This window comes from Haliotis rubra, unplaced genomic scaffold (genome assembly GCF_003918875.1).
Source record: "Haliotis rubra isolate DU_JTF1 unplaced genomic scaffold, ASM391887v1 Scf147, whole genome shotgun sequence".
Lineage (NCBI taxonomy): Eukaryota > Metazoa > Mollusca > Gastropoda > Lepetellida > Haliotidae > Haliotis > Haliotis rubra.
In genome coordinates this window covers 1273172-1287205 of record NW_025765414.1, presented here as the reverse complement: position 1 = coordinate 1287205, position 14034 = coordinate 1273172, and the positions used below count along the sequence as shown (strand labels likewise).

At 41.2% G+C, this 14034-nt stretch overlaps 1 protein-coding gene across 1 annotated transcript; it reads left to right on the top strand.

The window, feature by feature from the left end:
- Positions 1-2068: 2068 nt before the first annotated feature.
- LOC124269713 (PR domain zinc finger protein 12-like) lies at positions 2069-8554 on the top strand. The gene is given in 6 exon segments (XM_046704745.1): positions 2069-2238; positions 3065-3223; positions 4197-4307; positions 5112-5343; positions 8370-8428; positions 8431-8554. Coding segments are annotated over 6 exon segments (690 nt in total). The 5' UTR covers positions 2069-2169; the 3' UTR covers positions 8491-8554.
- The last annotated feature ends 5480 nt before the right edge of the window (positions 8555-14034 follow it).

Sequence of the window (14034 nt, the reverse complement as noted above, 5' to 3'; positions counted from 1 at the left end):
TTTTTCTTTATTTTAAGAAATTCATAAGAAAAACGTAATCATGAGAAAACTTTATTAAAATGAAATTCTAATAAAGATATTAATAAAGTTTTTCTTTATTATCTTCATAAGAAATTCATAAGAAAAACGTAATCATAAGAAAAACCTTATCTAAATGAAATTCTCAGGGTTGTATATTTTCAAAAACCAAAACCATTTCCAGTACGCTGGTCCTACTCTGTGGAATTCTCTCCCTCTCCACATAAAGCAGTCTCCCACATTGGAAACTTTCAAAATTAAGTTGAAGACTTTCTTTTTTCCAAAGCCTATCCCTAAAATCAATCTTTCTGCCATCAATTTTAATGTATACTTATTTTGCTATTTTATCCTCTGTATGCATTGTATGTATGCTTTTATGTAGCGCCTTGAGCATGTATCAGTGGGTGGAAAATGACGCGCTAAAAATATCCATTATTATTATTATTTATTATTATTTAGTGAGATAAAAGTGGACTTGTTCCATTGAAAAAGTGAAAATAATATGGTCCAGGGACTGTGAGACATACTAGTCCCCGTCATTTAGCCGTGGCTGACGGCGTTAAACAAGAGACAAAACACAATAAACTATGATGGACATTCGGATCCACTCGACGTAGTCCAGCTCCTTCCGAACACGTCCGACTGCAATGAAGTAGCGGTATTGTGAGACTCGTGTCAGTATCATATACCCATAATTCTCGTTTGGGTAGCGATGCTTAACGAGAGTTTGTATTGTATCCCGCAGCGCGCCTTATCCACGTTTCATTAACCGATTTGTGGCACTGGTAACGGGATTTTGCTGGGCGGCGTTTTTGTCAAAGCCAGGTGGTGCCTGTCATTGGTCGCTTGGCTGGAGCGTTTGACAGAGTGGTTTTATTGAGGAATGTCTTCATATATTAGATCAAAGAGCTTTTTTAGTGAGTGAGAGTTTAGTTATCACGACGGGGGACACCAGAAATGGGCTTCACACATTGTACCCATGTTGGGAACACGCTTCGGTGTGACGAGGGGACGCTTTAACCGGAGGGCTACCTCACCATGCTCACCGTTCAAAGAGCTTTTTGAGTTAGTGAGTGAATGTTGTCTCACGCACCAGCTAGCAATATGTCAGCTATATCCCGTCTGACTGGCTTCCCTATAACATCACAGTACTAATCCCCAATTGTACTGTACAAACGCCTGTATATATTCTTCGATCTCTATCGTCATTCTGTTCATCACTTGTTTCGTCACGCCGAAGACCCGGGTTCGATTCCCTACGTGGTACAATGCTGGACGCTCATTTCTGGTGTCACCCGCCGTGATGTTGCTGGAATATTGTAAAAGCGTCGTAAAACTAAACTCAGTCAGTGATCACTGGCTTGATAATGGTGTTGGAACATACACGGAAACGTCGCTCCCACTGTAATAAAGAGTGAGAGAGTGAGGGAGTTTAGTTTTACGCCGCAATCAGCAATATTCCAGCTATATTTTCATATTGCGATATATTGCGATGCGGAAGCATATATTGCGATATTTATTGAGTTAACTTATAATCGAGTTAATGCTTGATTATAAGCAAAAACACAACAAAATCACTATGATTGATTAACCGTTTATAAAAACTTTTAATCATGACAAAATAAAAATGTAATTAACATTTGGCACTAATGAAACAGGGAAAAGAACAATTCAAAAAACGGAAATATCCGAAGATTTCCGAGTGTTACGAAGTTTACGATGTCAAAATACCGGTTTTCGATCAGCGTATCGAAATACGTATCGTTTTCATGTCTGAACCGGTAAATACCGGTAAACCGGTTATATTGCGCAGCCCTAATTCTAACCCGGACCTTCACAGGTCACTGTAATAAAGTAGTTGTTCATCCATATATTGCCATCCTTCCTTATTGATCCAACTTCTAAATGCCTCTCAAAGACGTTACATGTGCATTACTTCGGGGTTTTATCCCACATGAAACTGACACACCACGATATAATGGGTATACTAGGGAAAGAAGCGTTAAACCGAGCTGCTCTTTAAATTCCTTTAATTCTTTTCCAGAAATATCATCAGTGCAAACTCCAAAACAAGTTCGAGTTGGGCCATCGTCTCTTCCCGGGGCAGGTCTCGGCGTGTTCTCGACCACGTGGATCAAAACGGGAACTGAGATGGGGCCGTTCATTGGTCGAGTTGTCAGCAGAGAGAATATGGACTGCAGCAGCGAAAACGCCTGGGAGGTTGGCATGCAACACTGTTTATTGTTTCCTTTATGAAATAGATATAACAAAATTAAAAAATAAATAAACTTCGATAGCCTGTGTGATTCCGGGGATCTAATTGCTCTTCGCAGGGTGGTCTAAAATCAGGATTAGGTGGTTACAATGTGAGACCAAGATGATTTCATCGTACCTCTCGGTATTTTCCTAGTCCAGGTTGCATTTGTGATCTATCTGGGATATCACTGACCGCGGCGTAAAACTATATTCAAGCGATCTCATATTCACAGATCCCCATGGTAACAGGCATAGTTATGGCTTAGATATAATACAACAGTATTAATTCATTCGATAATGAACAGAATATTCAGAGCATTTAAAACCGCCTCCGTGGTGTAGTGATTAGAGCGTCCGCCCGGAGAGCGGAAGGTCGCGGGTTCGATCCCCGACCGCGTCATACCAAAATACGTTAAAATATGGTACTTGTTGGTCCCTGCCTGGCGTTCGGCATTAATGGGTACATCAAGGACTGGTCGGTTCGGAGTCAGTATATTGTGTCTGAGTGGGGTATTCATGCTTCACTGCGGCATGGTATCTCAGTGGTCTAGCACTATAAAACCAGCTTCTGTCTGGGCTAGTACAAGCAGCCGCACATACACATACACACGCATGCACGTCGTCATATGAGCGAAATATTTTCAAGCACGACGTTAAACCCAATTTCACCTCACTTCAGAACATTTAAGGCTGAATGTTGGGTAATAATATCCGTACATTCGATTTTCAAACTGGAATTTTGATGACTTGCGTAAAACATCATCCACTTACAACCATTTTTCATTTTCAGATTTTTGACGACCAGGGCAACATCTTGCTATACATAGACGGGGGGACAGAACATCCCCGGGCCAGCTGGCTCTCTTATGTCAACTGTGCCAGGAACGAGCAGGAACAGAACCTTGAGACATTCCAAGTCGGAAGGAACCTATTCTACAGAGCCATCAAGGTACGTTGTTTTCCGGTGTAGATACACAGGGTAGTTCTGAAAGGCACCAAATGCCCCATGTCTGCCTGCCAAAGAGGAAATTACTATGGGGACTTGTGGTCGGGATCGGCCTTTTCACAAAGCTGTTTTAGCTAAGATTTGTGTCTAAGATAATCGAGTCGATATGTTTGGAACAGCTTCTATAACAGCTCTTAGGTTGGTTGGTTGGTTGGTTTGTCGCTATACGCCGCATTCCAGCTACATTGTATACACTAATCGCCAAAAGAAACGTTACCCTCCTTCCTTAGTGACGGAGACCGCCTCCGTGGTGTAGTGGTTAGAGCGTCCGCCTGGAGAGCGGAAGGTCGCGGGTTCGATCCCCGACCGCGTCATACCAAAAGACGTTAAAATATGGTACTTGTTGGTCCCTGCCTGGCGCTCGGCATTAATGGGTACAACAAGGACTGGTCGGCTCGGAGTCAGTATAATGTGTCTGAGTGGGGTATTCATGCTTCACTGCGGCATGGTATCTCAGTGGGCTAGCACTATAAAACCAGCTTCAGTCTGGGCTAGTACAAGCAGCCGCACATACACATACACAGGCATGCACGTCGTCATATGAGCGAAATATTCTCAAGCACGACGTAAAACCCAATTTCACCTCACCTCACCTTAGTGACGGAGGTACCTATCTTCAGCTAGCGTTGTGATGCGTTGACGGCCACTTCTTGGTCTGTCTACGGTGACCCCAGTCTGTCTGAAGCCCTGAATAATTCTTAGGGTATGAGGGTAACGTTTCTTTTGGTGTTTAATGTATGGCAGCAGTCTGTATATAATCGAGTCTGGACCAGACAATCCAGTAAACTAACAGGTCAAGACCAGCTTGGCAGCCGTATAAATATCTATAGCAAAGACGTCGTTGTAACTGTCAATAAGGAAGCTGTTATCCATAAATGGTGTTTTCTTTGTAAACAAGGGTTGTTTTCTATTCCAGGACATTCCCCCACAACAGGAGCTGTTGGTTTGGTACGGAGCGTCCTTCAACTTGTATATGGGTATTCCGTCTCTGGGTCACCATGCGCCAGAGGTCAAGGACGTGTCACCTGCAGGTTTGTTTCACTCACTGTTCACTTCAACGCATACTAACTGACTTATCTACGTTTGACGTATCTGATTTGTTTGTCCCCCGCCGTGATATTGCTGGAATATTGCTAAAAGCGGCGTAAAACCATACTCACTCACTCTGATTTGTTTAGTATTTGTTTAGTATCTGATACATTAATGTTATCAAATTTGTTTAGTTTTGCAAAATATATAATTAGCTGGAGAAATTGAGCAGATATTTGGCTTCAGTTTCTAATAGCATGCCCCCTTCTTCTCCAAACAGAAATCATAAGCAGAGTAACACTAGGATGGGCTACAGATGGGAATCGTCGTGACGAGCGAACGTACCCATCCCTGGGCCCGTCCATCATCGTTGTAGAATGGTACGGTGGGTTAGCCTAGGTGTTAAGGCGTTCGCGAGTCACGAACGTTTTCGATCCCTTAGGGTACACCCCACGCCCCTCTCTCACAAACTTAAGTACATTATAAGCCCGTCCATCATTTCAGGTGTAGAATGGTACGAGAATATGGTGGGTTAGCCTAGTTGTTAAGGCGTTCACTCGTCACGCCAAAGTCCCGGGTTCGGTTTCCTATGTGGGTACAATCTGCGAAGCCAATTTCTGGTGTCCTCCGCCATGATATTGCTGGAATATTGCTAAAAGCGGCGTAAAACAATGCTCACTCAGTGAGCTGAAGTTTGGCCTGTGATATGGTTGAAAGTACCAAATTGATTTGTGAAACAAAACTTAAGTTTCTGAAACTCCCACTTTCAGACCCAAAGTGTCAACATCAGCATCAGCATGAGCATCAGCAGCATCAGCAGCATCAACATCAGCATCAGCCGTCCCTCCCGAAACAGACGCCGATCCCCGCCACTAAATTAAAGTGTGTGTTGTGCAGGCGGGGGTTCAACTCCAGGAGTAACCTCCGCTCGCACATGCGCATCCATACCATGGAGAAACCGTTCGTATGTCGATTCTGTGACCGGAGGTTCAGCCAGTCTTCCACACTCAGAAACCATGTCCGTCTACACACAGGTAGGTGCGACCAAACACTGGAACAATTTCATATGTGTGATAAAATTTAAAAAAAATAATATAGTTTTGTTTTGTTTCTTTGCATATATATGATGTTGCTGTTAGTTGTTGCAGTCTGTATTAATTTCAACCAACGAAAAAGACAACTAAAGTACTGTCGGAAATAGAAAAAACTGTTTTTAGGCTGTTACTCTGTATCTCTAAAATGTACACAATTGCAAATAGCATATGTCGAAATAACCCGCATCGGCCTAACTGGGCGTTCAGTGGGATGCGTAATAAGATATCCAGAAAAGCATGTTTACTCGTAAAATCGGGCAAAACTTAGAAAAATTACGAACAGCTGCTGAAAACAATAGATCAGACTATAGATGGCAATTAGGTCGCTCAGCCAGGTATGACAATGGACCATCAACTCACTTGGCATGAAATGCACGTGCTGCCCACAGACACAAGGGGTCATCTCAAATATCTTTTATGCTTTTTCATGTGTATTGAATCTATCTATCTATCATATTATCTAATCTTAGCTAATATCTCTATCCCCAAGCCCGACCCCAACTACCGTCAGAAACACCCGTCTTGGTTTTGCTTTTGAGACGACCCCTCCTACCTGTTTCATTTTATAGTGACAGTGAGACTCCATGGTAGCTACATCCTTCATAGTTTCAGTATTAAAGTTATTATTGTTTATGTCAGCTATCGTTTATAATGAAGCTAAGTTTAATTTCAAAATGGACATTAAAAAATTGTAAATACGAATAGCTGCTGAAAACAATAGATTAGACTATAGATGACAATTAGGTCGCTCAGCCAGGTATGACAACGGACCAAATCAACTCACTTGGCATGAAATGCAACGTGCCCCACGGAGCACAAGGGGTCATCTCAAATATATTTTATGCTTTTTCATGTGTATTGAATATGTCTCTACTGATTATCTAATCTTAGCTAATATCTCTATCCCCAAGTCCGATAGCCCTACAACTGTTTCCGTCAGAAACACCCGTCTTGGTTTTGCTTTTGAGACGACCCCTCCCAATTCGTTTCCTTTTATACTGATACAGTGAGACTCCATGGCAGGTACATCCCTTCATAGTTTCAGTAATATTAAAGTTATATTGTTTATGTCAGCTATCGTTTATAATGAAGCTAAGTTTAATTTCAAAAATGGACATTAAAAAATTGTATCCAGAAAAGCATGTTTACTCGTAAAATAGGGCAAAACCTTAGAAAAATACGAATAGCTGCTGAAAACAATAGATTAGACTATAGATGGCAAATTAGGTCGCTCAGCCAGGTATGACAACGGACCGTCAACTCACTTGGCATGAAATGCACGTGCTGCCCACAGACACAGGGGTCATCTCAAATATCTTTTTATGCTTTTTCATGTGTATTGAATATGTCTCTACTGATTATCTAATCTTAGCTATTATCTCTATCCCTTAAGCCCGACCCCAACTACCGTCAGAAACACCGGTCTTGGTTTTGCTTTTTGAGACGACCCTCCTACCTGTTTTCTTTTATATACTGATAGTGAGACTCCATGAGTAGCTACATCCTTCATAGTTTCAGTAATATAAAAGTTATTATTGTTTATGTCAGCTATCGTTTATAATGAAGCTAAGTTTAATTTCAAAATGGACATTAAAAATTGTCCTTTGTAATATAATATCATCGCACACTAATTTGCATAAAGCCATGGCCTGTTCCAAATAAGTCGCTTTGGACTTGGAAAAAAACCGCATTTCTCATTTCTGGACTAATCTCTCCTCAGTAAAGTCCTTTTTCTACGTTTCCTATCTCCCTACCACTAAGACTGTAGTTAGGCCGAACTTAGTTCAACAGATATTTCACACTTATACTATTAACTACATAAATTGTAGATATCAATGCGAAAAAACCAGTTTTTTCTATTTCCGACAGTACTTTTAGTTCGATAGGAAGCGAAATATCCCATTTCAGTGACATCTTTATGTCACCTTATGGTTGTTTTATCAAATAGCTTCTGTAGTGTAACTGTCGCTGAAATCTACAGTTATTTCCCCTATTTGGTCAATAAAGTGCACATTTTGTTTGGTTTGTTTGTTGTTTAGCGCATTGGGGCGTGTAAGGTACTCTTAGTGGTTAAAGCGTTGGCTCCGTCACAACGAAGACCCGGGTTCGAATCCCCACATGGGTAAAATGTGTGAAGCCCATTTCTGGTGTCCCCCGCCGTGATGTTGCTGAAATATTGCTAAAAGCGGCGTAAAACCAAACTAAGTCAGTCAGTTTAACGCCGCACTCGGAAATATTCCAGCTATATAGCGTAGGGCTGGAACGTTTCGGTTCGATTCATCGAAAATCTAATCTGACACCTTTGTTTCGATTTTCGATAACCATTACCACTAATTCTATTCGATATTTGAATACCTATTTAAAATATTTCCACAGAGCCAGTACGAAATTTTGACTCCAACTCGAGCTGTTTCGAGCTCTGAAATAAGGCGAAACGTGATTGGTTGACGCCGGGCTAATTATCCAATGAGAATTGTTGTTAGTAGACATCGCCAAGTTGATGATGGATTTTATGCTAAAAAAGCCGACTCTGAGAGTTAAATGAAATCTGATGTTTTTACTTGTATGAAGAATCGAATCGAACCGAAAATGATCGAATGTCCAATATCGAAAATCGAATCGAATCGAGGTCTGGGTGAATCGTTGCTGCCCCTAAATAGCGGCGGTCTGTAAATAATCCAGTCTGGACCAGACAAGCCAGTGTCACCGATTGCGTAGATCGATACTCATGCTGTTGATCACCGGATTGTCTGTTTGAGACTCGATTATATGAAGACCGTATATAAAATCCCCGGTCAAATGGCTTGAATATTGCTGGAGTGCGGCGTTAAACAAAATAAAGACAAATCCACGTTATTACATCATTATATCTTTTTCCACGTAAAGAGAAGATAGATGCCATTTCACAATTTGTGCGATTTAAAAGATATTTAACACTAACGTAAATGCATATATTTGTGCTTCAGGAGAGAAGCCGTACAAATGTACAGTCTGCCAGAGCTCGTACAGTCAGCTGGCAGGGCTGCGCGCGCGCATCAGAAGAGCGCGAGACATCGACCACAAGCCAATCAGCAGTCACACACGTGACATCTGATATTTCCTTTACCCTAATAATAACCACCACCGAAAAGAAAAAATGTGAAACATATTTGCTAAATATTCTGGTGTTGAGAACTGAGAATACTCTAGGATCGATACGATCGATTATATACATTCATGTATATACATACATATATATTTATGATATCCACCGACCTATGTGTTTTCACTGGGGTAGAAACCGGACTATTTAAAGTGTTCCGCAAAGCAAAGCACTTGTCAGTTTCCATATGCAAAATTGACATTGTGATATATACAACCGAAGTCAACTGCAACCGCTTAGTTTAATATCACCCGCTGCAAATGTGATCGAGACCAGCTGAATGACGCTCAAGGATGTAGGAGTTGTCTCCTTGAAACAGACCGCGACCACAATAAACATCACGACCAGAACGACCAGTGCAGCTCTCTAAACAAAGAATGGCAGAGCAATCATTCATGGATGCCACTTTCCTTCCTTTGGATATATTATTCGGTGAAATGAACATCAATAGAATTATGTTGTTATTATCGACCAGTGCCTTACATGTCAGCGTTCCCGATGAGTGAGTGAGTGAGTATGGTTTTACGCCGGTTTTAGCAATATTCAAGAAATATCACGGCTGGGGACACCAGAAATGGGCTTCGCACATTGTACCCATGTTAGGAATCGAACCCTGGTCTTCGGCGTGACGTGCGAACGCTTTAACCACTAGGCTACCCCACCGCCCCTGTTCCCGATGATGTTGCATACATGGACATTAGCCGCAACACGCCTTGGTCGAAGACTTCACATACTTGGCCATTCCTTATACTTTCATACCGTATATTTCTGTAAATACATGTGCCGCTTACACGTGTATCTACACATTATTATGTTTGCATTTGTAAATAAATATTTATACTTCCTCATTTGAGTATTGTCTTTGTTTTTCTAAGTTATTGTCCTTGTGGGTGAAGTGAGCTTAGTTTTACGCCGCACTCAGCAATATTCCAGCAATATGGAGGCGGTCTGTAAATAATCGAGTCTGGACCAGACAATCCAGTGATCAACAACATGAGCATCGATGCACGTAGTTGGGAACCGATGACACGTGTCAACCAAGTCGAGTCTGACCATCCGATCCCGTTAGTCGCCTCTTACGACAAGCATGGGTTACTGAAGATCAATTCTAACACGGATCTTCACGGGTTATAGTGAAACAAGATTTTAAGTATATTACTGTGTGGTATCACATTATCGAGAGTTTAATATTATAATAACAGTCAGTTAATCTTTTGACTTAAATGTTCAGTTATTACAGGTGAGGTGAGGTGAGGTGAATTTTTCGCTCATATGACGACGTGCATGCGTGTGTATGTGTATGTGCGGCTGCTTGTACTAGCCCAGACTTAAGCTGGTTTTATAGTGCTAGCCCACTGAGATACCATGCCGCAGTGAAGCATGAATACCCCACTCAGACACATTATACTGACTCCGAGCCGACCAGTCCTTGTTGTACCCCTTAATGCCGAGTGCCAGGCAAGGACCAACAAGTTATAGTCCGTTTGACTCAAAAGCGGACCGATGAATTACAATCTAACTCGAAAACTAATAAACATAAAATACTCAATGAAACGCTGATCATAATCAAAACATCATACTAACTCATGAGGGTTTTGCAGAATTTTTGTCCTAAAATAAAAAGTTGTTTTAACAATCTATCATTAAAAATATTGACACAGTTTACTATATGTTACGAGGGCGAGGAGTGCAGAGATAAGGACAAAATTCTGCAACAGCCAGGTGTTCGAGAACGGATGGATGACGGCATCAGCACAGGTTAATGAATAAATAATTCTTGTGTCTAGAACGTGCTTCTCTAACACGAACATGCCTATTCATCATGCTGGTGACCTTAGTCTCTGCACTCCTCCCTCGACTAACAAACGCAAAACTGTGTCCATAGAACTATGAAAATCAAACTTCAGTTCTGATGGAGGAATGCGGCAGCGGTTTTTGGATGATATTGAGCAAGATATTTTTGTTTTAAAGATATTTTGAAGTAGGTGACATTTGGTGCGGAACTGGGGGTTGATGTGTTCAGCTTCCTGTGCTCGAAAATAGAGCAGGCTAAGCTAGCCGATTTGTGGTTGTATTGTAGTTTAAAGGCTAGCATCGTAATAAATGATTTAAAGGAAATATAACGTTACTAACAACGTCCCTCACCCCTAAAAAAACCCCAGCTCCATTGAATATGACTATTTTATGAAAAAAAATTCTCTGATAAATGACAACAAATACCTGTCGTCATCGTTCCACATATACAGTAGCTGAAAAACCCAGGAGAAACCAGTTTCAGAAACCAAAACCAGTTTCTCTGCAAATAATCGAACAGGCCCTTCTTAGTCTATTACTGAAACCTGTTACGATAACAAATTCAGTCAATATCATTTCTGGCGCGCGTTTTAAGTGTGTGAGGTAGGAGAGGGACCACTTTGCCAACTTAAACAGGTTAAAACTTAAATTGTCTTAACTGGTATTAAATTAGAATTTAAATGTATATTAAATTAGATTGTCCTGTTTTATATCCTTACAAACCTCCAAATTCATTAGTTTCGACATGTTCTAGCCTATAGTTCGCATTCAGTGTTAACGATATCTAACGATATCGATATCTATTCATACTAAAATATTTGATAGCTCCAATCACAATTTCAAAACAGTTTGCTGATTTCAATGGTCCTATCTCGTCCTTTAAAGTGTCAGATCTGCGCCCCTTGTGCACGTCAGGAGAGGATGGTCGTAAGGTCGCATTCCGCTAGTTTTCATCCTACCCGTGGGGCGGTGGGGGTAGCCTAGTGGTTAAAGCGTTGGCTCGTCACGCCGAAGATACGAGTTCGACTCCCCACATGGGTACAATGTGTGAAGCCCATTTCTGGTGTCCCCCGCCGTGATGTTGCTGGAATATTGCTAAAAGCGGCGTAAAACCAAACTCAGTCAGTCAGTCATCCTACCCGTACTCGTGAGTGTCACAATATCGGTAAATATCTAAGACTTCACATTAAAATGACGCTCCGTGATTTAACTTGAATACAGTTCAAAGTCGGGTTAAACCTAACTGACTTACCGTTTGCAAAGGAGCCTTATCGCATATTTTCCTTTACACATTATGAGTAAAGAGTTTGTACATCACAAAATAATAATATTATTCCTATCGAATTCGCATCGGAACACATGGTACACTGGAAGAAAGGTTTCCATTATTCAAAGTTTCATACAATCTTTTCCTAATCTTTGAAATAACGAATAACTGAGCGTTATCGTTCCATTAGATTGACAACCATGGAAAAATCCAAGCTTTGGACGACTAAGGTTGTTTTTTTTGTATGTGTGGATGAGTATACACGTCTTTGTGTTTGCCCGCAATAACCTGTGTGTGATAATGTCGAGTTTTTTACTGAAAGCATGTCAGGGTTTGAGTGAGAAGATGGTGAACAGAATGACAGTGACGAACGAGATAATGAAATTCGTCTCAGATGATACAGTAAATCCTAAAATTTAAACGGATGAGAAACTGCAGTCTGGTTCACTGGGTATGTAGCGCTGACGCTTCTCTGCGACCAACTCGTGTTATTCCGGGACAAGCCAGGTTACGGAAAGAGGCGAGTGGTGCCCAATTGTGGCGCTACAGAGAAGCACCAGCTCAGCAAACCTTAAGCGAATGAATGTTGAATAACGCCGCATTATCTTCAATATTCCAGCAACACGGCGGCTGTCTCTCTGGTCACAGACAAGTATGGGAGACAAGGGATCTGTTTGTCCCTGCACTCAGCACAGAAGGACAGTTTGAGGGCTGGGAATGAAAAATGAAATGGAATAATAGAGACACAAAATATAAACTGCTTCCTTGGTTTGCTACAGATCCGCCAAATACAAAATAAGGGCTTTTCCTTGTCCTGTCTTACCATAAAACCTAAGATGGGAACAGTGAGCGAAATAGCCGCTGGCCCGCTAGCCTGTGGCTAGTAAAAATCCAGTCGGACCAGACATTTCCACAGTCACTGGCCCGACTGGCTTTTGAATTTTCGTGGGGTCATTTTTATAAATATCACTTTCTCCAACTTATTAACTTATAATACACTTTTAAATCATGCAAGATTATGGCCTGATAAATGATGGTATATTACCTTTTTGTAATATTTTGCTTAGTTTCTAGATTTGAATTTCGGGCTAGTGAATTATTTTGTGGGCTTGTAACTTTCAGGCATAGCAAGCCCGACTGGCTAGTAAAATTTGGAAACTACTTCGCGCACTGGATGGGAAGGGAAGTAACTCTGTCTCGTTATATAACCAAATCAAGAGGCCCATAATCTCATTAAGAGCCAATACTCCTAAATCAAATTGGCTAAAGTACGCACAACTGTGGTTAGAGTTACCCTAAGTCTGTATTGACATCCAGAAGAAGCAATTCATGCAGCGCGATTCTGTAACTCGTGTAACTTAAAATGAGATTGAGGGTACGCTTCAAACACTCCTTAGACAAAAGTGATTGTGCACTCACCAAATATCTCAAATAGCTGTATCCGCCCCTGCTGACTGATCGATTATGAACAAATATATTTTAAAATCGTTTTTATTATTTTAGAAAAACTCTAAACGAGTTATGGTGCCGACACGCCAAGGATCATCATCGAAAAAACCTTTGTATTTGAACAGACGATCCGAAGGGGTCTTGGATTGCTAAGGGAGGCTACTCTACAGCTCATATATGAAGTTGTAAAGGAAACAACCCAACAGCTATTAAGGCTCATTTACTAAAGTACTGTCGGAAATAGAAAAAAACTGTTTTTAGGCTGTAACTCTGTATCCCTAAAATTGACACAACTGCAAATAGCATATGTCGAAACAACCCACTTCGGCCTAACTTAGCATTCAGTGGGATGCGTAATAGGATATCCAGAAAAGCATGTTTACTCGTAAAATCGGGCAAAACTTAGAACAAATACGAATAGCTGCTGAAAACAATAGATCAGACTAAGATGGCAATTAGGTCGCTCAGCCAGGTATGACGACGGACCGCGGACTCACCTGGCATGAAATGCTTGTGCTGCCTACGGGCACAAGAGGTCATCTCAAAGATATTTTGTGCTTTTTCATGTGTGTTGACTATGTCTCATCTATTGATTAACATCTTACGTGTCTTTCTTTCATATAGCTTATGTTGAGATATGTGAAAGAGTATGATACCTGATAACCATAGAAACGCATCGTATTAAATGTCTCAAAATATATAGTTGGCATGACCACCCGATCGCGAAGATCGACAGGCTGGATATTATTTGTAAATTGTTATGACGTGTACTTCCCCAGTATAATTGCCCTAAAGGATTATCTTATCTTAGCTGATATCTCTATCCCCAGCCCGACCACAACGATCGTCTGCGACACCCGTCCAGGTTTTGCTTTTGAGACGAACCCTCCTATCTGTTTCATTTCATTTTATAGTGACAGTGAGACTCCATGGTAGCTACATCCTTCATAGTTTCAGCACGAAAGTTATTTTTTAAGCC